The sequence below is a fragment of the Haemaphysalis longicornis genome, unplaced genomic scaffold (assembly GCF_048455015.1).
Source record: "Haemaphysalis longicornis isolate Haplotype H1 unplaced genomic scaffold, Haemaphysalis longicornis Haplotype H1 scaffold_7, whole genome shotgun sequence".
Lineage (NCBI taxonomy): Eukaryota > Metazoa > Arthropoda > Arachnida > Ixodida > Ixodidae > Haemaphysalis > Haemaphysalis longicornis.
In genome coordinates this window covers 65887910-65911493 of record NW_027526422.1, presented here as the reverse complement: position 1 = coordinate 65911493, position 23584 = coordinate 65887910, and the positions used below count along the sequence as shown (strand labels likewise).

Sequence of the window (23584 nt, the reverse complement as noted above, 5' to 3'; positions counted from 1 at the left end):
AAAATGCGAAAATGAGAATGTTTGCGGACGTACTCGTAAATTGATCTGTATGTCTAATGACCTTTGTCTGCTTTTCTCTTCTCCTCTAGGGCGGCTCTGCACCCACTGATAGCGACTAATTTAGAGAAACTGGTCAAGAAATTGTCCGAGGACATCTCAGGCTGCGTGTTAAAGATGTGATGGTGATTTAAAGACCCTGTTCGAGACATTTACATTAATTTGAGTGAAGAAATTAGGACGTGCGAATCGCAGGTTGGGGAACTATCAGTGTGTACGCGTTTAGGATTGGGCACTTGAGAGCCAAGCTAACCATTTAGCTATCATCCAAGGGCACGTGTGCTTATGTGACTATGTACAGCGACACGAAATAAAAGCCGAACTTTTAATTTCCGTGATATGTCTCTAAAGCTTCATACATTCCCCACGTTTTATTTTTTGGCCCGTTTTTCTACCTAAATCATGCTCTCACCTCCACACCGATGTTTTTATAAGAAGCCTTGCTCTACTCTGTGTAGTAAACTCCTAAATTATGGCTCCTTTCAAAGAGAGAAATTAGAACTCCCTGTCGGCATTATAGCTCAGGACACGACCCTTAATACGGGTACAACAGGTTTTCCTATGACAACTTTTGTTTCAGGGAAAAGCACCCGCTGAACCGGTTTGCCATATCAGCGTCGTTTACATTGCTGCCACATAAACGCAGCCAGTAAAGCTTCGATCGCGAAAAATCATGTAAATGGCTGGATTTTCTAGCCTTGTTTACATGGGTACGACAGAAGTGCAGTGAGCCAACTACCACTGCCGCTTGCAAGGATTTTGTTGGTTTATTTGTATCCAAACGTACACACGTGATAGCAGAAAATAGAGTAAAAAGTTGCACTCAGCTGCTTGACCATACACCACATGCTTTCAAGAGGCAGGGTAACAGCGGGGTGGAAACAAAAGAAAGAGCAATACATAGAAAAAGTTTGTGGGTGTCAATTATAAGTCCTAGCACCGATATATAATAAATTCCAGAGTACAATAAATACCGCAACAATCAGTGCATTTAAGAACGTGAAGACCAGTATTCATTAGAAATAAAATATATGCAACAAAACACACAGAAAAGCAAGAAACTAATCGCAAACATCACATTGTTTCCGAACAAACAAGTTACATAGCGCAGATGTAGTACACGAGTTAATATCAAAGCCAATAAGTACAGGCCCATTCAACAACTTCGGAAGGGTACACCCGATCATCTGCAATAGTGTAGCTTGTACGTGGGCGGAGAACGTGCCAATGTTCAGGCGGTCGAGTTACCCAAGGAAATACACCCCTACAGGAAAATAAATGATGCATGGCAGAATCCTGTCATGGTGCAGAATCATTCCCATTTTTAGTTTTGTACAAGAACCCAGCTTGTGCAACTGGCGCCGTGTTCATACGGATTTTTTTTGTTTTTTTAGAACTTACCGAAAGCCACCCCTTTTTCCGACAAGTTCCTTCAGCTCCTTGTAGTTCGAAATAAGAAAGCGAGTCTTTTGTGGAGGCCACAGCTCCGGTCCAACGACGTTGTCCTGGTCTGGTGGGCAGTCTTGTTGCTGCACATGTTGGTCTTCGCTGGCATTCGCGAATACGACGGTAACATCTCCATCTGTAAAAACAACAAAACAACTATTGTGTAAACACCACAACGTGCTTGCAGTCACCAAAACAGTAAAAATCGACCAGTCACATTACGTTTCGTTTCTTTGGTTCGAGTATGCTTGCTCGAGCACGCAGACTCGCGCAGTACACACTATGCATGACAAACGATGCAAGGAACATTTTCTTCTGCGTCAAGTTATTATTACGTTATTATTATTGCGCACCAATGTCGATGGACGTGTAATAACGACGTACTCGCGCGTCGGCATAAGTGCGCGTAAAAGCGCGCGAAAAATTACGCCGCGGCGAGGGAGAGCAGCCGACTTTGCTGCGTCACGGCGATAAGCCTAATTCCGCTTCCCATAACTGGTGTCGCGTAGGCGCAGCCGTTCCCCTGTCGAACTCGTTCGCCGTTCACGTCGACGACTGAAATGACACAAGTCTACTCGCTGTTCACGGCGACGACTGGAATAACACAAGTCTGCTCGCCGTCTATTACTCGCAATCCGTCGTCTGCTTCCATGGCGGGCGGCTGCTTGCAGTCGAGCAAGGGCGCAGCTTTCGTGACTTTTGCTGAAGTGGACCTGCACGGCGTCCGCACTTTTTGAAACGAACGGCGTCGTGCAGAGGGCGCCATGTTGCACCGCTGAAACAAACGGCGGAGTGCAGCGCCGCGTGAACCAGTTCAGGTAGTGCAGGAGAATCGAACGGACCTGGAAACTCGCGGTATGATGGCGCCATCTAGTGCGGCAAATGAAAGCCCTCTCGTCCACTGTTGTTACCGATAGGCATAGGAGCATCTCCGTAGCGCTGCCCTTGCACAAAGAAACGCGGAAATTTGTCCACTGTAGTGGACAGCATGCAACAAAGGGTTAAAGGTAGTGAAGACTACGAGTTCGCTGTTTTCTCAGTCTTTTCATCGCAATTGCGAAGGTGGCCCAATTCACATTTGGTATCGTAAAAACCAACCAAACATGTATTCTTGGACTACAGGTTAAGTACCTACATCTTGCCTAAAATATTCGTGGGGTTTCTTTTCCGCCAACTAATGTGGATATGTATTATTTATGCTAGCAGTTTTAGTTGTTTGGAACGGTTGTGTCTATGCTTCCTTTTACTTCGTTTTCACGAATTGTTTCAAATTTTGACTGGAAGGCTGAATCCATGGAGAGAGACATAGATACAAACACACCAAATTTTCGCGTTTAAGTAGCCGAGGAAAAGCCTATATACAGGTCGAGCCGTAGCGCCTTTTGTTATTCGAAAGTACGCCCTGTGGCATAACGATAAGCGCGTTCACAGGTACACGTGCAAGTTGACTTTATGTATAAAGTCAAAAAGCTGTTGAGGAAAGGTTCTAAGAACCCAGTGCTGCATGTCTGGAGGGTGCCCAAGGTAAAGGCTGGTTGCACGGAGGTGCCGCGTTCGCACTTTTTAACACGAACGTGTTTTATGCCTGGGTACACAAACCCAACCGACGTCATATCCGTCACGGAAATGACATGACCAGAAAAAGTTTCCTTGGCGCGGCGGAGCTAGGTTTCGCGCCTACGATCACTCCAGCCGCAACGGGAGGTGGGAAACCTGAGCCATGAAGTCACGCCCAGGTAACTGTGCGAACGTGCCTTGTATCCTTCCCTCTAACCTGTCCATTCGATGGTGCTGCCGTCTAGGAGAGGTGAAGTGAAGTTGTGCGTCATGACGGTAATGAGGGCCGGTAGTTGGCGCCTCGATAGGGCAGCGTGTAGCAGCAAAACCTGCTGTGTTTACCCGTCCGCCGCCTATGTGGAACGCCTCTCATCTTGTGGAACGCCGCCGTCGCGTTCAACAAGCTGAGCTCGTCGCAACGCAAGCGTCTGTCGTACACGCCACGGAGCAGTGCCAATGCAATCGCACCTTTGCCTAACTGACCCGCCAGCAGGACATCGCTCGCCAAGCACACCCAAAAGACTGCTGCGGACCCGCAAATCATGCTCCTTTCCCTGTAGCGAACTGTGACTTCACCAAACGATTCGCTGCCAACCCGTTCGGTTTCGTTCGCACGGTTTGCGACCGCCTGGGGCTTCAATCGGGTTTACGCAATGCTCCAGCGCGTGTAATCCAGTTTCTGATTGATTGATTGTTCGGTTTAACGCGCCGACGCAACGCAGGCGATAAGGCGCGCCGTAGTGGAGGGCTCCGGATTAATTTTGACCACCTGGGGATCTTTAACGTGTAATCCAGTTTCTAATGTTGGTGCGTCAACGGTGCCATACCGACGAATTAAAAACAAACGATGTGCAAGTTAATATCGGTGCACAATAAACATTCAAATGCTCCTGTAAGGGTACATTTCACTTTTGTGTTTTAGTGATTCCTACGAACAAAGGATCAACCTACATTTTGCACTTCTGGGAAGGTCCACAGCAGATGTTGCACATTCATATCTTGTATGGCGGAGTCGCAGAATAGACAGGTGGAGCCGTATGGGCCGCGGTACTTCGATGGCCATGAGGCAGTCACTAACAGCCTAAGGCCATCCCAGCGCTGAGTCTCCGCAGCGCAACCTCCTCTCGGCCAGTTAGGTTTAATAAGGAGGTTTGGACCATGGTGGTATAAGAGCTTGGGAGGTGCGCTGGAGATTTTCCTTCTATCATTCCAGGTTCCCGCTTGAATCTTCGAGGACGGCTGATAGTAGTCGTATCACGGTCTATGGGCGACTAGCCAAGTTTGCCTCCCTATCGCCAGGCATAGATGAATGGGGCAACCACTGAATGCGGATCTGCAGTATAGCGCTTCTTGCTAGGTGGCGAATGTCATCGGCGAACGATGTGGCTTGTGGCACGCGACGGATGTCGTAGGTGGCTTGCGTAGAAGAGTCCGTTCGTAAGAGTAGTCGAGAGTACAGCCCTGCCTGGACAGTAGGCATTATTGCGGCCATCCCATCGTGTATTTCTGTATTGCAAGATAAGCTGGCAGCGACGGATCAGCCGCAAATGAGCAAGTTTGATCAAGTTCTCATAACTGGGGGCAGATGAGAGCAGTGTGCACCTTGCCATTGTTGGAGCTGACACTTGCACATGTCATTGCCGTTTCCCAACCTGTGCCATTGAGGCGAGACATGGGTCGTGGCTTGGCGAGGTGCTGTGTGACGGAGCCGACCGTTGGTGTGTTATCTGCTAGTTGTGCTCGCTGCCACAGACAAACGGCTGTACCTTTCAATGTTGTACATGGTGCAACATGCCCCAAGTACCGGGCTAGCGCAGCGGATGCTCCGATCATCGAGACTTTACAGGAACGGGAAGAGTGGCGTGGTTGTATCAGCTCATCAGTCGTGTGGAGCTGTTCCTAAGTCTATAATGTTGTATTAGGGTCATTCGCGACCGACTAGTATTAGCCGGCATGGCATCCCGACTGATAGTTTGAAGGCGATCCCGGTCCTTTATAGTGAGATGGTGGAATTTAGCCTAGTACGCGAGTAAGGGCTTCAACACGGGGCTCACAAGAAGGCAAACAATGCGGGTACGAGCAGGGCGCTCTTTTGCCCTCTTCAGCCATGGATCCACATACCCAAACGAAGCAGTGTCGCAGTCCAGCGCTCGAATAATTGGTTGTTCCTGTAGAGGTTGTTGTTGAATAAACGCCGGAAAGACTGATTTTGAAGTCGACGGCACCAATGGTTATAGACACTGACATATATGACGCTTTTTCTTCTGAGAGTTCAACCCGCCTACTTGGGCGCACCAGAAATCTGTCATGTTCGTAGCGTGTTTTATTTGGCAGAGATGCCAAGGGGTTTCGACAGCACAGCATTGTCGTCAGCATACAGGATGTAATACGTTTCCGGTATTCCTGCCAACAGCCAGACTAGGTGTAGCAGAGGGATGTTGAACAACACCGGCGCCAACACAGAGCCCTGTGGAACGCCACGATGAGAAGCGTCTCTTTTTCGGCCAAGCGAGCAGTGAAGGGGGGGGGGGGGCAAGAGAAGTACATTTGTGAATGTGCAAGCGCGACTGAAGAGTTTGATCTACTGGAGGTTGTGAACAGTCGTTTCGCAGTTGACATTGCATATCCATTGCTATGACAGCTCAAAATCGGCATGAGCACCCTTCGATCAGGACTACATCAGAAAAAATGTGGTTGTTCCTTCTTTCATAGGAATCGGTAAAACACGAAAGTGAAATGTGCTTTCACAGGAGCATTTGAATGTTTATTGTGGATCGATATGAACTTGCACATGGTTATTTATATTTCGTCGGTGTGGCACCCTAAGACGCATCAGCATTGGACACTGGACTACACGCGTCGGAGCATTGCGTGAATAAGATTGTAACCCCAGGTGCTCGTTTACCGTGCGAACGAAACCAAACAGGGTGTCAACGAAGCGTTTGGTGATGTCACAGTACGCTATAGCGATAGGAGCATGATTTGCGGGTCGGCAGCACTCTTGTCGGTGTGTTTGGCGAGCGAAGTTCTGCTGGCTGATCGCTTAGGCAAAGGTGCGATTACATTGGTTGATTGATTGTATGGTTTAACGCGCCGACGCAACGCAGGCGATGAGGCGCGCCGTAGTGGAGGGCTCCGGATTAATTATTCCGGATAATGGCCGCCGCACCAATGGAACTTTTTCTGGTGTTGTCATTTCCGTGACGGATAGGACGTCGGTTATGTTTGTGTACCCCGGCATAAAACACTGTTGTGTTAAAAATGCTGCAGCCCGTCTTCGGCTTCCAGTTCTGGTCGGAATCTAAGAATTCGAGGATGATACCTTAAATATGGCTCAAGCCACAAAGTAAGATGTGTATCCAGCATACGCTGGATCAGCTTGCATGTCGTCGAGATAAGGGCTATTGGCCGAAGGTGAGAAACACCGCCTGGTGTTTTGCCGCGCTTCGGGAGAGAGACTTTTTTTCGCGTAACGCCAAGAGTGAGGAATCGCGGCTGAAGTTCATGCTGTATTTAGGGCCTAAAGCATGACCTGAAATGTGGTGCCTTTTGTGTTCTTAAATAGTCCATAAGGACTGCCACCAGGTCCCGGTGCAGTGCACGGCTTGGCATGGTCGACGGCTGCCAAGCGTTCCGCCATTGAGAAGGGGGCTTTGATCTTTCCAGTGTCGGTGCCTGCGGGCAACGAACCAGCTGATGTCGGCAGGCATTTTTGGGTGCCAAGGGCGGGAAAGAAAGTACTTGCATCGAGAGAGGCAAACGCGTCTTTTTTTGGCTAGATGCTAGTGCGCGCAAGCTGCTAAACCCCGGGGACGATGACCACATTCAATTGCTTGAATGTTCTCCGGACTGGAGCATTAGATGATGAAGGGCGACTTGCCCGCCACATTCTGGGTCAGTCCTGATGACGTCGCAGGAACTTGTTTCTGTAGTTAGTAGGTGCCCTGCAGAGGTACCGCCGAGACACGCACCTGTTTGTACTGGTGTCCCGACTTCCTTGTAATCGTCCCACTTAAACGCTAACGTGTATATAGTTAACAGAGAACTTTCCAGTGTTTTTATATTGCGTTAGTACTGACTTCATGCAGCACGAAATTCAAAATATTTTTCATATTTCTTTTCTTTTTAGGCGAAAGCACCCATGGGTGCGGAATACACTCGGGTGAGTTACAAAAGGCTAGTCTGTGCAAATTAAACAAGGTTGCAGTTTGTGTTCATGTTCCCTTTAACAATGCCCGTATGTTCAAATTATCCCAAATTGAATACGGTGTTTAACCCAGGTGATCATGAAAGGACATTGCATAAACTAAACTGACTGTCTGCATTCAATGCCTAGAGTGACAGATTGCATGTTTGCAGCCATCCACTGTACAACCGCCATCTTGGGCTACATTTAGCCAGTCAGCATGGAAGCAAGTGACATCGCCCAGGCTGCAAAAGACTGTGCAGTGCGCGTCCGAGGACTGCGGCTACGAAGTCTCGGTTGATGTGAATGAGACGGAGCTACCGTGCTACAAGTGTCGCAGCATTACCTGCTTGCTGTGCAAGGCCGTCCACGGAGACCTTGCTTGCGAGGAATATCAAAAGCAGGCAAGCACTCGCGCACACTTTTCACTCTGCACTCAAACAGGGGAACAGATCGCTGTCCAAGCAGGACATGTCAGTGACAAGAATGAGTGCTGATTGATTGGTAGTTTATGCGCGAGGGTCACTGTCACTAATAAGTTGGATACATCAGGGGTTTTACATTTTATCGTGATTATTATGAAGCCAAAGGTTTCAAACCTCCGCGGTTCTCCTTGAACGACAAAAAATGTGCTTCTGTTCACGTCGTTGTTACGGGTGGGTGGAAATGTTCTACTGGCAGTCCTGGTCCTGATTGTATTTGTTCTTTTGATAACCTTGTTCCTGATGAAATAATAAAATGAACACAAAGCACGAAAGCTACTTTCTACCAAGGCATTTCGTTGCCAATTTAATATGTAATAGGAAGTCAGTCAGCTGGGTGTAAGGTTGTGGGTGTGCCACCGTTTCGAGCGAACCATTACACCGAGCTGCTTTGAGGACACCGTAAGGCTATTTATTTTTGCCTTCGTGTCCAAGAGCAATGGTTGTCAACCATGAGTGGGGTGTGCACACCTTTTGAGTTTTGCAAAGGGGTGGGTGACCCCACAATGATTAGGGCTGATCCGTGTCGAAACGTTCACTTGCAGGCAATGTGGAACGCACGCCTATTCAATGCCCGCCTTTATTTCTGTCTGTACTGCTGTAAACTGCCAAACAGTTCTCTCTTGCACCTAAAGGTCGCAAAACCGTGGCATATTGCATGCTTGTCCTTTGTTTGCTGGCTTTCTCGCACATCTATTCTGTTGTGCAAAAAGCCGACGCTAATAGTGTGCTACTTTTCTTGGCGCATTTGTGTCTTTATCAAAACGCGCTGGTATTTTACGCAGCATAGTTTTCGTTCTTTATATTAGTCAGTTATCCATATACATTTCATTGCTGTCTGTCTCCTACATCATTCATCTCTTGGGCCTTTACCACCTAAAAAATGCTCGTTACCTTTCAATATCAAATCGTTACACAACTCTCGCTCATTTCACCACCAATTGAACTTTTTTGTTGTTGTAAACCACTGCAACCATTTTTTAACTTTGTGTACTACTGAGTACTGATGCGTACTGATAAGTTCTAATAAGTACTGACGCGTTCTCGATCAGCTAGTATTATATAATGATTTCGCTTACCATGCGGTTGTGTTTGTGCCTATCTTTGTTTTTCGCGTATTTCCGGTTCTTGTAGTAATATTGTTTCTACGGTTTGCTCAACTAGCATTGTATTGCGGTCTTCCATTCCTAACTGGCGTGTTATTTAGCAATGTACCATTTGTACTTTCTTATAGGAGGTCGCCCTAACTTTTTATTTCGGAACAGCCTTGTGTACACCATGTACCATGCAAACTTGTATGCGAAAGTTCGTTTGCAACAAACCTGAAACCGAGAAAAACCGTGTGAAATCAGTACTCCCGCAGGGAACTTGAAATTCTGCCTTGTAGCCTTGAAAAAACTCCTTTCGGAAGGACTGCAAAACAACCCAAACTTTCGTAAAACTCCTTTCAAAAGAAATATAGGCTTCCCTTGAACCCCCTAAAAACTCCCCTCGCGGAGGCTACCAAACTCCCCAAGCTTTCGTAAAACTCCATGCAAATGAAGTAAATGCTTCCCTTGAACCTCCTGAAAACGCCCCTAAAATAACATAGGTACTTCCCAAGGGAGCCATAATAGGCGCCTATTCAACCGCCTAAAAATTCCATAAACATAACCTAAAAACGCCCTTGCGGAAGTAAAGAATACTCCATTTTGATCTCCTTAAATGCTCCCGAAAATTTCTTAGCACTCCCAAAATACCTCCTTTCTATCACCTAAAAACTCCCGGTTTAGAGGAGGTAAACAAAACCTCCCTGTTCCACGTAGTAAAAAAAACTCCTAAAAGGAGGACCACTAGAGGACAGGCGAAAAAGAACCTCTAGGGAGTATATGGGAGGGAAAGAAATTTATAGTGTAGATCCGCGGAAAGGCCACATTTCTGCGTTGTCGACAAGGTTTGGCAAAAAGGAAATGATTGGAGGGAAAGAGACACACAGAAGGGGCGAGTTTCGCTAGGGCTTCGCGGACACCTGCAATGACCTAGCGGACCGCTGTAACCCCATTTGAAAATTACTGTTTTAGAGTACAAAGTGTCATTGTGCGCTAATCAGATTGCTGAACTTGCCTCCACTACTCTTATTTGCAGCTGAACCCACCTAATCAGAAGGAAAAGATTCAAGTTCACTGCGCCAGTGCACGCTGCCCCTTCATTGCTTTTGTTGGCGTCAGCGCATCGCAACTGAGCTGTCCTCTGTGCGAACACATCACATGCATCCAGTGCCGCGCTGTGCACGAGTTCGAAACGTGCGACGTGTCCCAGGCCAACCGCCGCCGCTCTTCTGCGGGGGAGGAACATTCGAGGCCTGTAACTGCATCCATGCTGGCTGCAGTAACTGAGCAGAGGCTTCACATCTCGGAGAGTAGCACGGGATCGTGGTCGAGCACTCACCCAGAGGAGGTCTTGCCGTCATTTGTTGCGTCTTCCCTGGCACCTGCCAGACGCGATGCACCGAAGCAGGATGCCATCCTCGTGCAACGCGCAGATAGTGAGGTGAGTAGGCCTGACGTGTAAAACCAATGGTGACACCGTGGACTGAAGTCACTTTTCTTTAAACAGAGATAGACGCGAGTGAGGGGCCCCTTTGCTGCAGCCGAAGTACGATGAAGCGAGACACTTTGATTTCTTGAAGTGGCCATGCCAACCAAATACAACTTTATTTTATTCGAAAGATTTCGTGTTTTGTGGTACCCCCAGTGCTTTTTCGGAAGCAAACAATGCCTTATTCACTGACAAATCAATCAATTTAAGTTAAACGTTTGATTCTCCCACCAAATGGTATTTGCGAGACGTCTGAAATTATGTCATACATATATATATATATATTGTAGAAACTTTATAGGTGTCATCATTGCTGCACCGATGTGATCACCATCATCGGTGCCCATCGTCGCGTGAGCAGCTCTCGCTCGAGCTGCTTCATCTTCATCAGTCGCCATATTTCTTAAAAGAAGCACCATCGTATCGCAGGGACGTCGCGGCTATTGGTCTCTCCTTTTATTCTATATTTTGGTGCCGATAAACCCGGGAAGAAGGCCCAGTGCGATTCGGTTTCATCCGAACTTTGGCCTACGAGTAGGAGGACCCCTCGAAGCCGACGACGGACCGTTTAATGGACATAGACATATCGACGATGGTGCTACCCATGGCCGACCGACGCGATGGGAAGACAAGACGACGAGACATCCTCCCCTTTGAGCATTTTCTTCGATGGATCTAGAAAGCGATTCTGCAGAAGGTGAGAGGGGTGCCGCAGCGCATCGCGCAATGAAAAACGAACTACCTTTTATGCACGAACAGGGTGTTTTTCAATGTAAGATGAGCCTCCACGAACTGAAGAATGAAAGAGAAAAAAGGCGGTTAATCGCACGAGAACTGTGTCGAAACGCAAAAGCAATATTAGACTCGTCCGTAACGATCACTGATGTTTGTGGGGTGTTAACAAGCTTTCTGAGCCAGCTACGGAAAAATGAAGTTGAATTGAGGTTGTTGAATAAGGAGATCGAACCGCTTATTGATATCGAAGATTTGGACCAGGAATTTACCACCAACATTGACTATGAAGACGAAATCACGCATATCATGATCCGATTGTACTACCGATTGAAAGATAAATGTGGCACCAAAGAAAAGTGCCAAATTATGGAGACCTTGCATTCATCAAAAAACTTCAATGAGTTTTTTACAATGACTGAACAGTGCTACGATCCATGCGACTTGGAGACACCCGCGGAACATGACTTATTACTAGAAACCTCACCTCAGCCAGATTTCCCATCGCAAACAGGACTTGAGAATTCGACATCTTCATTGTCTGAACTAGACCTTGAAACTCAAGGCGCCTTACTCTCGCGAGCATTGAAAGAGTCGGCCGAGATGTCCACGAACAAGACCGGCGGCAGGTCATCGAACCTCATGACGCCAGCAGAGTCTCCGTATGGCGAATATATCAAGAGGGAGACCATGGATTTGGAACCTGGAGAGCTTCAAGGGCAAGATACGACACAAAAAGGAAAACCGATGCACGACGCTGGAGAGCGGGATGAGTGCGTTTTTGAAAGGTATGCGAGAAAGATGGCAGCGGCACATATTCGGCAATCGCTTCTAAAGAAAACGATACACTGCAGAAAACATCTGAACAACAAGGCACGTCACAACGAAAATCGTATCACTAATGTCCAGAACTCCAGAAAACAGCGGAAGCCTCCAAAGCACTATTTTGAGATCGCAGCGAACGAACCTGAACTTACATCAGGGTACAAGACCGTCTAAGACGGGCTTCGAATTTTGACCTGGCTACGTGGACTGCATCGACAGACTTGGCGTGTGCTCAGAAGACGGCCACAGTGACTGCTTCGCCGTCTGACTGCCCTACCGGATCGGATCGGAACGAACTTGTTAGTTTATGGAAGCGGACTGACCATGGTTCGTTGTGGGCGGGGAATATGTAGAAACTTTATAGGTGTCATCATTGCTGCACCGATGTGATCACCATCATCGGTGCCCATCGTCGCGTGAGCAGCTCTCGCTCGAGCTGCTTCATCTTCATCAGTCGCCATATTTCTTAAAAGAAGCACCATCGTATCGCAGGGACGTCGCGGCTATTGGTCTCTCCTTTTATTCTATATATATATATATATATATATATATATATATATATATATATATATATATATAAATGTATATGTGCAGGGGAGCTTCGTTTACGGTTAGTCAATCTAGTGGCGCTAACATACCGCGGCTGGTCGTTTTCTGCTTTTTTTAGCGTATTTGTACCTGGGTCATTTTTGTTAAAAAAGCACTGACACGAAATTTCAAAGCCTAGATAACTATGCGAAATGCTTTATTTTTATCAGGAGATATCTCCCAGCAAGTTTCAACAGCACTCGTTCAGCGTAACATATTTTAAATTTATTTTAATCTTCTCCCGCACGAGAAAGCCCAGAGCAGCCGACATGACATCATCTGCTACTTGCCCCAAAGTGCTGACGTCGGGGCTCCCGTCACGAAGCAGACGCGCTGGCTGTGGTTGGTGCGCGCTGCTCTGGTGTGTGTACACGTGATGATTTTGGGACTGGCGTCATGCTGGCCGGGCGCGTGGGGACGGTAGAGACGTCGGCTGGTCTGGGAGCGCCCGTGCGCTCGCTCGCTCGCGCGTCCTGAACGGCACAGTACGCCAAGAATGGTGACGTCACGTGATACCTGCTGTCATGGCGGCCGCTCGGCATTCGTTTTGTGGAAACCGAAACTGAAATGAATGTTTACGCGGCGCTCGACCGTCGAATGTGTCATTTTATTATTAGTGGGTTGGTCGGCATGCATAGCAGCGAAAAAAATGTAACACGAAAATTTCGTGTCAGAAAAAAAATCGTTTCGTAAAACATGGTGTTCGCATGACAAATATGGTGACGTAAGACACCGTCGCTTACGACGATCGGCCAGTGTCGTCTGACACAACCACGAAGCGCCGCAGGGCTGTGCATCTAACACAGCATTGTGCGTGCAGCCCCAACAGCAGTAGGCATCGGTAAGTGTGTTTACGTGCACTCTCGTAACTTTCACTGTTTACCCCACCGTTCTTACTGCTATAAAAAGAAAGGACCCTAAATGTAAGCTCAAATAGCTCGTACGGAACACCTATAAGCGCTGCTACTTTGCGTCTGCTTTTGCCGGCCTCAGCCAATCGCAGAGCTGTCACATGTGAGTTAGTAGGTTCTGTTACGGAAAATGAATTAGTGGATCGCATGGTAATTCTTTTTTTTCCTAATTATGTAGCTTATTGGAGTGAAGTTAACTTTAAAAGGTGGGTACGTGTGATTCTAACGAAGCAATCTTTCGAATGATCCAAACTTGCGTTTTGTCTCCAAGGCCCCTTTAAAGGGGTTATAAAGAGAAAAACACGCCAGTTCAGTTCAGTCGAAAGATTGCCTCGGTGGAGTGACACTCATAATAAATTCATGCAAACTTCACTCAAATGAGCCGTACAATGAAAACAACAGAATATACAGAATACGGTGTCTAACCCAGGTGATCATGAAAGGACATTGCATAAACTACACTGACTGCCTGCATTGAATGCCTAGAGTGACAGATTGCATGTTTGCAGCCATCCACTGTACAACCGCCATCTTGGGCTACATTTAGCCAGTCAGCATGGAAGCAAGTGACATCGCCCAGGCTGCAAAAGACTGTGCAGTGCGCGTCCGAGGACTGCGGCTACGAAGTCTCGGTTGATGTGGATGAGACGGAGCTACCGTGCTACAAGTGTCGCAGAATTACCTGCTTGCTGTGCAAGGCCGTCCACGGAGACCTTGCTTGCGAGGAATATCAAAAGCAGGCAAGCACTCGCGCACACTCTTCACTCTGCATTCAAACAGGGGAACAGATCGCTGTCCAAGCAGGACATGCCAATGACAAGAATGAGTGCTTATAGATTGGTAGTTTAAGCGCGAGGGTCACTGTCACTAATAAGATGGATACGTCAGGAGTTTTACATTTTATCGTGATTGTTATGAAGCCAAAGGTTTCACACCTCCGCGGTTCTCCTTGAACGACAAAAAATGTGCTTCTGTTCACGTCGTTGTTACGGGTGGGTGGAAGTGTTCTACTGGCAGTCCTTGTCCTGGTTATATTTGCTCTTTTGATAACCTTGTTCCTGATGAAATAATAAAATTAACACAAAGCACGAAAGCTACCTTCTACCAAGGAATTTCGTTGCCAACTTAATATGTAATAGGAAGTCAGTCAGCTGGGTGTAAGGTTGTGGGTGTGCCACCGTTTCGAGCGAACCATTACACCGAGCTGCTTTGACGACACCGTAAGGCTATTTATTCTTGCCTTCGTGTCCAAGAGCAATGGTTCTCAACCATGAGTGGGGTGTGCACACCTTTTGAGTTTTGCAAAGGGGTGGGTGACCCCACAATGATTAGGGCTGATCCGTGTCGAAACGTGCACTTGCAGGCAATGTGGAACGCACGCCTATTCAATGCCCGCCTTTATTTCTGTCTGTACTGCTGTAAACTGCCGAACAGTTCCCTCTTGCACCTAAAGGTTGCAAAGCCGTGGCATATTGCATGCTTGTCCTTTGTTTGCTGTCTTTCTCGCACAGCTATTCTGTTGTGCAAAAGGCCGACGCTAAACGTGTGCTACTTTTCTTGGCGCACTTGTGTCTTTATCAAAACGCGCTGGTATTTTGCGCAGCATATTTTTCGTTCTTTATATTAGTCAGTTATCCATGGCCATTTCAATGCTGTCTGTCTCCTACATCATTCATCTCTTGGGCCTTTACCACCTAAAAAATGCTCGATACTTTTCAATATCAAATCGTTACACAGCTCTCGCTCATTTCACCACCAACTGAACTTTTTTTGTTGTTGTAAACCACTGCAACCATTTTTTTAACTTTGTGTACTACTTAGTACTGATGCGTACTGATAAGTTCTAATAAGTACTGACGCGTTCTCGATCAGCTAGTATTATATAATGATTTCGCTTACCATGCGGTTGTGTTTGTGCCTATCTTTGTTTTTCGCGTATTTCCGGTTCTTGTAGTAATATTGTTTCTACGGTTTGCTCAACTAGCATTGTATTGCGGTCTTCCATTCCTAACTGGCGTGTTATTTAGCAATGTACCATTTGTACTTTCTTATAGGAGGTCGCCCTAACTTTTTATTTCGGAACAGCCTTGTGTACACCATGTACCATGCAAACTTGTATGCGAAAGTTCGTTTGCAACAAACCTGAAACCGAGAAAAACCGTGTGAAATCAGTACTCCCGCAGGGAACTTGAAATTCTGCCTTGTAGCCTTGAAAAAACTCCTTTCGGAAGGACTGCAAAACAACCCAAACTTTCGTAAAACTCCTTTCAAAAGAAATATAGGCTTCCCTTGAACCCCCTAAAAACTCCCCTCGCGGAGGCTACCAAACTCCCCAAGCTTTCGTAAAACTCCATGCAAATGAAGTAAATGCTTCCCTTGAACCTCCTGAAAACGCCCCTAAAATAACATAGGTACTTCCCAAGGGAGCCATAATAGGCGCCTATTCAACCGCCTAAAAATTCCATAAACATAACCTAAAAACGCCCTTGCGGAAGTAAAGAATACTCCATTTTGATCTCCTTAAATGCTCCCGAAAATTTCTTAGCACTCCCAAAATACCTCCTTTCTATCACCTAAAAACTCCCGGTTTAGAGGAGGTAAACAAAACCTCCCTGTTCCACGTAGTAAAAAAAACTCCTAAAAGGAGGACCACTAGAGGACAGGCGAAAAAGAACCTCTAGGGAGTATATGGGAGGGAAAGAAATTTATAGTGTAGATCCGCGGAAAGGCCACATTTCTGCGTTGTCGACAAGGTTTGGCAAAAAGGAAAGGATTGGAGGGAAAGAGACACACAGAAGGGGCGAGTTTCGCTAGGGCTTCGCGGACACCTGCAATGACCTAGCGGACCGCTGTAACCCCATTTGAAAATTACTGTTTTAGAGTACAAAGTGTCATTGTGCGCTAATCAGATTGCTGAACTTGCCTCCACTACTCTTATTTGCAGCTGAACCCACCTAATCAGAAGGAAAAGATTCAAGTTCACTGCGCCAGTGCACGCTGCCCCTTCATTGCTTTTGTTGGCGTCAGCGCATCGCAACTGAGCTGTCCTCTGTGCGAACACATCACATGCATCCAGTGCCGCGCTGTGCACGAGTTCGAAACGTGCGACGTGTACCAGGCCAACCGCCGCCGCTCTTCTGCGGGGGAGGAACATTCGAGGCCTGTAACTGCATCCATGCTGGCTGCAGTAACTGAGCAGAGGCTTCACATCTCGGAGAGTAGCACGGGATCGTGGTTGAGCACTCGCCCAGAGGAGGTCTTGCCGTCATTTGTTGCGTCTTCCCTGGCACCTGCCAGACGCGATGCACCGAAGCAGGATGCCATCCTCGTGCAACGCGCAGATAGTGAGGTGAGTAGGCCTGACGTGTAAAACCAATGGTGACACCGTGGACTGAAGTCACTTTTCTTTAAACAGAGATAGACGCGAGTGAGGGGCCCCTTTGCTGCAGCCGAAGTACGATGAAGCGAGACACTTTGATTACTTGAAGTGGCCATGCCAACCAAATAAACTTTATTTTATTCGAAAGATTTCGTGTTTTGTGGTACCCCCAGTGCTTTTTCGGAAGCAAACAATGCCTTATTCACTGACAAATCAATCAATTTAAGTTAAACGTTTGATTCTCCCGCCAAATGGTATTTGCGACACGTCTGAAATTATGTCATATATATATATATATATATATATATATATATATATATATATATATATATATATATATATATATATATATATATATATAAATGTATATGTGCAGGGGAGCTTCGTTTACGGTTAGTCAATCTAGTGGCGCTAACATACCGCGGCTGGTCGTTTTCTGCTTTTTTTAGCATATTTGTACCTGGGTCATTTTGTTAAAAAAGCACTGACACGAAATTTCAAAGCCTAGAAAACTATGCGAAATGCTTTATTTTTATCAGGAGATATCTCCCAGCAAGTTTCAACAGCACTCGTTCAGCGTAACATATTTTAAATTTATTTTAATCTTCTCCCGCACGAGAAAGCCCAGAGCAGCCGACATGACATCATCTGCTACTTGCCCCAAAGTGCTGACGTCGGGGCTCCCGTCACGAAGCAGACGCGCTGGCTGTGGTTGGTGCGCGCTGCTCTGGTGTGTGTACACGTGATGATTTTGGGACTGGAGTCATGCTGGCCGGGCGCGTGGGGACGGTAGAGACGTCGGCTGGTCTGGGAGCGCCCGTGCGCTCGCTCGCTCGCGCGTCCTGAACGGCACAGTACGCCAAGAATGGTGACGTCACGTGATACCTGCTGTCATGGCGGCCGCTCGGCATTCGTTTTGTGGAAACCGAAACTGAAATGAATGTTTACGCGGCGCTCGACCGTCGAATGTGTCATTTTATTATTAGTGGGTTGGTCGGCATGCATAGCAGCGAAAAAAATGTAACACGAAAATTTCGTGTCAGAAAAAAAATCGTTTCGTAAAACATGGTGTTCGCATGACAAATATGGTGACGTAAGACACCGTCGCTTACGACGATCGGCCAGTGTCGTCTGACACAACCACGAAGCGCCGCAGGGCTGTGCATCTAACACAGCATTGTGCGTGCAGCCCCAACAGCAGTAGGCATCGGTAATTGTGTTTACGTGCACTCTCGTAACTTTCACTGTTTACCCCACCGTTCTTACTGCTATAAAAAGAAAGGACCCTAAATGTAAGCTCAAATAGCTCGTACGGAACACCTATAAGCGCTGCTACTTTGCGTTTGCTTTTGCCGGCCTCAGCCAATCGCAGAGCTGTCACATGTGAGTTAGTAGGTTCTGTTACGGAAAATGAATTAGTGGATCGCATGGTAATTCCTTTTTTTCCTAATTATGTAGCTTATTTGAGTGAAGTTAACTTTAAAAGGTGGGTACGTGTGATTCTAACGAAGCAATCTTTCGAATGATCCAAACTTGCGTTTTGTCTCCAAGGCCCCTTTAAAGGGGTTATAAAGAGAAAAACACGCCAGTTCAGTTCAGTCGAAAGATTGCCTCGGTGGAGTGACACTCATAATAAATTCATGGAAACTTCACTCAAATGAGCCGTACAATGAAAACAACAGAATATACAGAATACGGTGTCTAACCCAGGTGATCATGAAAGGACATTGCATAAACTACACTGACTGCCTGCATTGAATGCCTAGAGTGACAGATTGCATGTTTGCAGCCATCCACTGTACAACCGCCATCTTGGGCTACATTTAGCCAGTCAGCATGGAAGCAAGTGACATCGCCCAGGCTGCAAAAGACTGTGCAGTGCGCGTCCGAGGACTGCGGCTACGAAGTCTCGGTTGATGTGGATGAGACGGAGCTACCGTGCTACAAGTGTCGCAGAATTACCTGCTTGCTGTGCAAGGCCGTCCACGGAGACCTTGCTTGCGAGGAATATCAAAAGCAGGCAAGCACTCGCGCACACTCTTCACTCTGCATTCAAACAGGGGAACAGATCGCTGCCCAAGCAGGACATGTCAATGACAAGAATGAGTGCTTATTGATTGGTAGTTTAAGCGCGAGGGTCACTGTCACTAATAAGTTGGATACGTCAGGGGTTTTACATTTTATCGTGATTGTTATGAAGCCAAAGCTTTCACACCTCCGCGGTTCTCCTTGAACGACAAAAAATGTGCTTCTGTTCACGTCGTTGTTACGGGTGGGTGGAAGTGTTCTACTGGCAGTCCTTGTCCTGGTTATATTTGTTCTTTTGATAACCTTGTTCCTGATGAAATAATAAAATTAACACAAAGCACGAAAGCTACTTTCTACCAAGGCATTTCGTTGCCAACTTAATATGTAATAGGAAGTCAGTCAGCTGGGTGTAAGGTTGTGGGTGTGCCACCGTTTCGAGCGAACCATTACACCGAGCTGCTTTGACGACACCGTAAGGCTATTTATTCTTGCCTTCGTGTCCAAGAGCAATGGTTCTCAACCATGAGTGGGGTGTGCACACCTTTTCAGTTTTGCAAAGGGGTGGGTGACCCCACAATGATTAGGGCTGATCCGTGTCGAAACGTGCACTTGCAGGCAATGTGGAACGCACGCCTATTCAATGCCCGCCTTTATTTCTGTCTGTACTGCTGTAAACTGCCGAACAGTTCCCTCTTGCACCTAAAGGTTGCAAAGCCGTGGCATATTGCATGCTTGTCCTTTGTTTTCTGGCTTTCTCGCACAGCTATTCTGTTGTGCAAAAAGCCGACGCTAAACGTGTGCTACTTTTCTTGGCGCACTTGTGTCTTTATCAAAACGCGCTGGTATTTTGCGCAGCATATTTTTCGTTCTTTATATTAGTCAGTTATCCATGGCCATTTCAATGCTGTCTGTCTCCTACATCATTCATCTCTTGGGCCTTTACCACCTAAAAAATGCTCGATACTTTTCAATATCAAATCGTTACACAGCTCTCGCTCATTTCACCACCAACTGAACTTTTTTTTGTTGTTGTAAACCACTGCAACCATTTTTTTAACTTTGTGTACTACTTAGTACTGATGCGTACTGATAAGTTCTAATAAGTACTGACGCGTTCTCGATTAGCTAGTATTATATAATGATTTCGCTTACCATGCGGTTGTGTTTGTGCCTATCTTTGTTTTTCGCGTATTTCCGGTTCTTGTAGTAATATTGTTTCTACGGTTTGCTCAACTAGCATTGTATTGCGGTCTTCCATTCCTAACTGGCGTGTTGTTTAGCAGTGTACCATTTGTACTTTCTTAGTGGAGGTCGCCCTAACTTTTTATTTCGGAACTGCCTTGTGTACACCATGTACCAGGTAAACTTGTATGCGAAAGTTCGTTTGCAACAAACCTGAAGCCGAGAAAAACCATGTGAAATCAGTACTCCCGCAGGGAACTAGAAATTCTTCCTTGTGGCCTTGAAAAAACTCCTTTCGGAAGGACTACAAAACAACCCAAACTTTCGTAAAACTTCTTTCAAAGGAAATGTAGGCTTCCCTTGAACCTCCTAAAAACTCCCCTCGCGAAGGCTACAAAACTCCCCAAGGTTTCGTAAAAATTCATCTAAATGAAGTAAATGCTTCCCTTGAACCTCCTGAAAACGCCCCTAAAATAGCATAGGTACTTCCCAAGGGAGCCATAATAGGCGCCTTTTCAACCGCCTTAAAATTCCATAAACATCACCTAAAGACGCCCTTGAGGAAGTAAAGAATACTCCATTTTGATCTCCTTAAATGCTCCCGAAAATTTCTTAGCACTCCCAAAATACCTCCTTTCTATCACGTAAAAACACCCGGTTTTGAGGAGGTAAACAAAACCTCCCTTTTCGATGTATTAAAAAACTCCTACAAGGAGGACCACTAGATGACAGGCGAAAAAGAACCTCTAGGGAGTATATGGGAGTAAAAAAAGTTTAGAGTGTAGATCCGCGGAAAAGCCACATTTCTGCGTTCTCGACAAGGTTTGGCAAAAAGGAAAAGATTGGAGGGAAAGAGAGACACACAGAAGGGGCGAGTGTCGCTAGGGCTTTGCGGACACCTGCAATGACCTAGCGGACCCCTGTAACCCATTTTAAAATTACTGTTTTAGAGTAAAAAGTGTCATTGGGCGCTAATCAGATTGCTAAACTTGCCTCCACTACTCTTATTTGCAGCTCAACCCACCGATTCAGGAGGAAGAGATTCAAGTTCACTGCGCCGGTGCACACTGCCCCTTCATTGCTTTTGTTGGCGTCAGCGCATCGCAACTGAGCTGTCCTCTGTGCGAACACATCACATGCATCCAGTGCCGCGCTGTGCACGAGTTCGAAACGTGCGACGTGTACCAGGCCAACCGCCGCCGCTCTTCTGCGGGGGAGGAACATTCGAGGCCTGTAACTGCATCCATGCTGGCTGCAGAAACTGAGCAGAGGCTTCACATCTCGGAAAGTAGCACGGCATCGAGGCCGAGCACTCGCCCTGAGGAGGTCTTGCCGCCATTTGTTGCGTCTTCTCAAACGCCTGCCAGACGCGATGCACCGAAGGACGATGCCATCCGCGTGCAACGCGCAGCTAGTGAGGTGAGTAGGGATGACGTGTAAAAACGATGTTGACACCGTGGACTATAGTCACTTTGTCTTAAACGAAGATAGACGTGATTGAGTGGCCCCTTTGCTGCAGCCGAAGCACGATGCAGCGAGACACTTTTATTATTTCAATGGGCCATGCCGACAAAATACAAATTTATTTAATTCGATAGATTTTGTGTTTTGTGGTACCCCCAGTCCTTGTCCGAAAGCAAAGGATGCTTTCTTCACTGACAAATCAATCAATTGTCCCGCCAAATCGTGTTTTCGTGACGTATGCAATTATGTCATATATATATATATATATATATATATATATATATATATATATATGTGTGTGTGCAGGGGAGCTTCGTTTACGGTTAGTCAATCTAGTGGCGCTGCCATACCGCGGCTGGTCGTTTTCTGCTTTTTTTTAGCGTATTTGTAACTGTGTTGTTTTTGTCAAAAAAGTACTGACACGAAATTTCAAAGCCTAGATAACTATGCAAAAAGCTTTATTTTTATTAGGAGGTATCTCCCACCAAGTTTCAACAGCATTCGTTCAGAGTAACATATTTTAAATCCATTTTAATCTTCTCCCGCACGAGAAAGCCCAGAGCGGCCGACATGACATCATCTGCTACTTGCCTCAAACTGCCGACGTCGGGGCTCCCGTAACGAAGCAGACGCGCTGGCTGTGGTTGGTAGGCGCTGCTCTGCTGTGTGTACACGTGATGATTTTGGGACTGACGTCATGCTGCCCGGGCGCGTGGGCACAGTAGGGACCTCGGCCGGTCTTGGAGCGCACGTGCGCTCGCTCGCTCGCGCGTCCTGAGCGGCACAGTACGCCAAGAATGGTGACGTCACGTGATACCTGCTGTCATGGCGGCCGCTCGGCATTCGTTTTGTGGAAACCGAAACTGACACGAATAAACGGCGCATTAAATGAATGTTTACGCGGCGCTCGACCGTCGAATGTGTCATTCTATAATTAGTGGGTTGGTAGGCACGCATAGCAGCGAAAAAAACGTAACACGAAAATTTCTTGTCAGAAAAAAATCGTTTCGTAAAACATGGTGTTCGCACTACAAATATGGTGACGTAAGACACCGTCGTTTACGAAGATCGGCCAGTGTCGTCTGACACAACCCCAAAGCGCCACAGGGCTGTGCATCTAACACAGCATTGTGCGCGCAGCACCAACAGCAGTAGCCATCGGTAATTGTGTTTACGTGCACTCTCGTAACTTTCACTGTTTACCCCACCGTTCTTACTGCTATAAAAAGAAAGGACCCTAAATCTAAGCTCAAATAGCTCGTTCGGCACGCTTATAAGCGCTGCTACTTTGCGTTTGCTTTTGCCGGCCTCAGCCAATCGCAGAGCTGTCACATGTGAGTTAGTAGGTTCTGTTGCGGAAAATGAGTTAGTGGATCGCATGGTAATTCCTTTTTTTCCTAATTATGTAGCTTATTTGAGCGAAGTTAACCTTAAAAGTTGGGTACGTGTGATTCTAACGAGGCAATCTTTCGAATGATCCAAACTTGCGTTTTGTCTGCAAGGCCCCTTTAAAGGGGTTATGAAGAGAAAAAAAAAACGCCAGTTCAGTTCACTCGAAAGATTGCCTCGGTGGAGTGACACTCATAATAAATTCATGCAAACATCACTCAAATGAGCCGTACATTGAAGACAACAGAATCTACAGGCGGCTCGCCAGCTACTCTCCCATTCCAGAACCATGACGCATGGCAGTGACAACACACTTTTGGGATTGGCTGAGGGCAACAAAATTAAACGCCAATTAATAGGAAGTCACTGTAAGCTCGAAAAATGAGATGTTTGTGCTTTAAAATTGCAGAATATATTCATACCAGTAAGACTTGTGGAAGAAATAGAAGTTCCGAATGCACGCGTAAACGTTTTTGCTGCTGCTGCACTACATGCGGAACTATCACCGGCCGATGATACTAAACCCAGTCGTTGTGCAAATGTGCAAATAATATAGCATGGCACTGGCGTACTTACAGGAGCGAAGGTATACGCTTTGCTTTGCAAGACATTCTTGTGCGTGGACGGATTTGTCAAGGTAGCGGGAAGCATGCAGTTTTATGGAATGTTTTGACAAGATGATGATGAACAAATGCTTAAGATCCCAGGGGTGACGATTTGGCTTACTATAAAGAAGGGTTCGGGGAGGGGAAACGCGGACTTGTATAGGAACAACAAGGGC

The 23584-nt window shown here is 46.6% G+C and overlaps 1 protein-coding gene across 24 annotated transcripts in view; it reads left to right on the top strand.

The window, feature by feature from the left end:
• Positions 1 to 23584, top strand: part of LOC144145839 (uncharacterized) — an 80216-nt gene that overhangs the window by 44150 nt on the left and 12482 nt on the right. For 23 of the 24 annotated variants that reach the window (XM_077677619.1, XM_077677618.1, XM_077677613.1 and 20 more), the window contains 7 exons: positions 7190 to 7222; positions 7420 to 7650; positions 9853 to 10257; positions 13871 to 14101; positions 16306 to 16710; positions 18530 to 18760; positions 20965 to 21369. In XM_077677619.1, coding sequence (XP_077533745.1) covers positions 7190 to 7222; positions 7420 to 7650; positions 9853 to 10257; positions 13871 to 14101; positions 16306 to 16710; positions 18530 to 18760; positions 20965 to 21369 — 1941 coding nt within the window. The remainder of the gene's footprint in view (positions 1 to 7189; positions 7223 to 7419; positions 7651 to 9852; positions 10258 to 13870; positions 14102 to 16305; positions 16711 to 18529; positions 18761 to 20964; positions 21370 to 23584) is intronic. The other variant, XM_077677630.1, reaches the window with a different exon arrangement.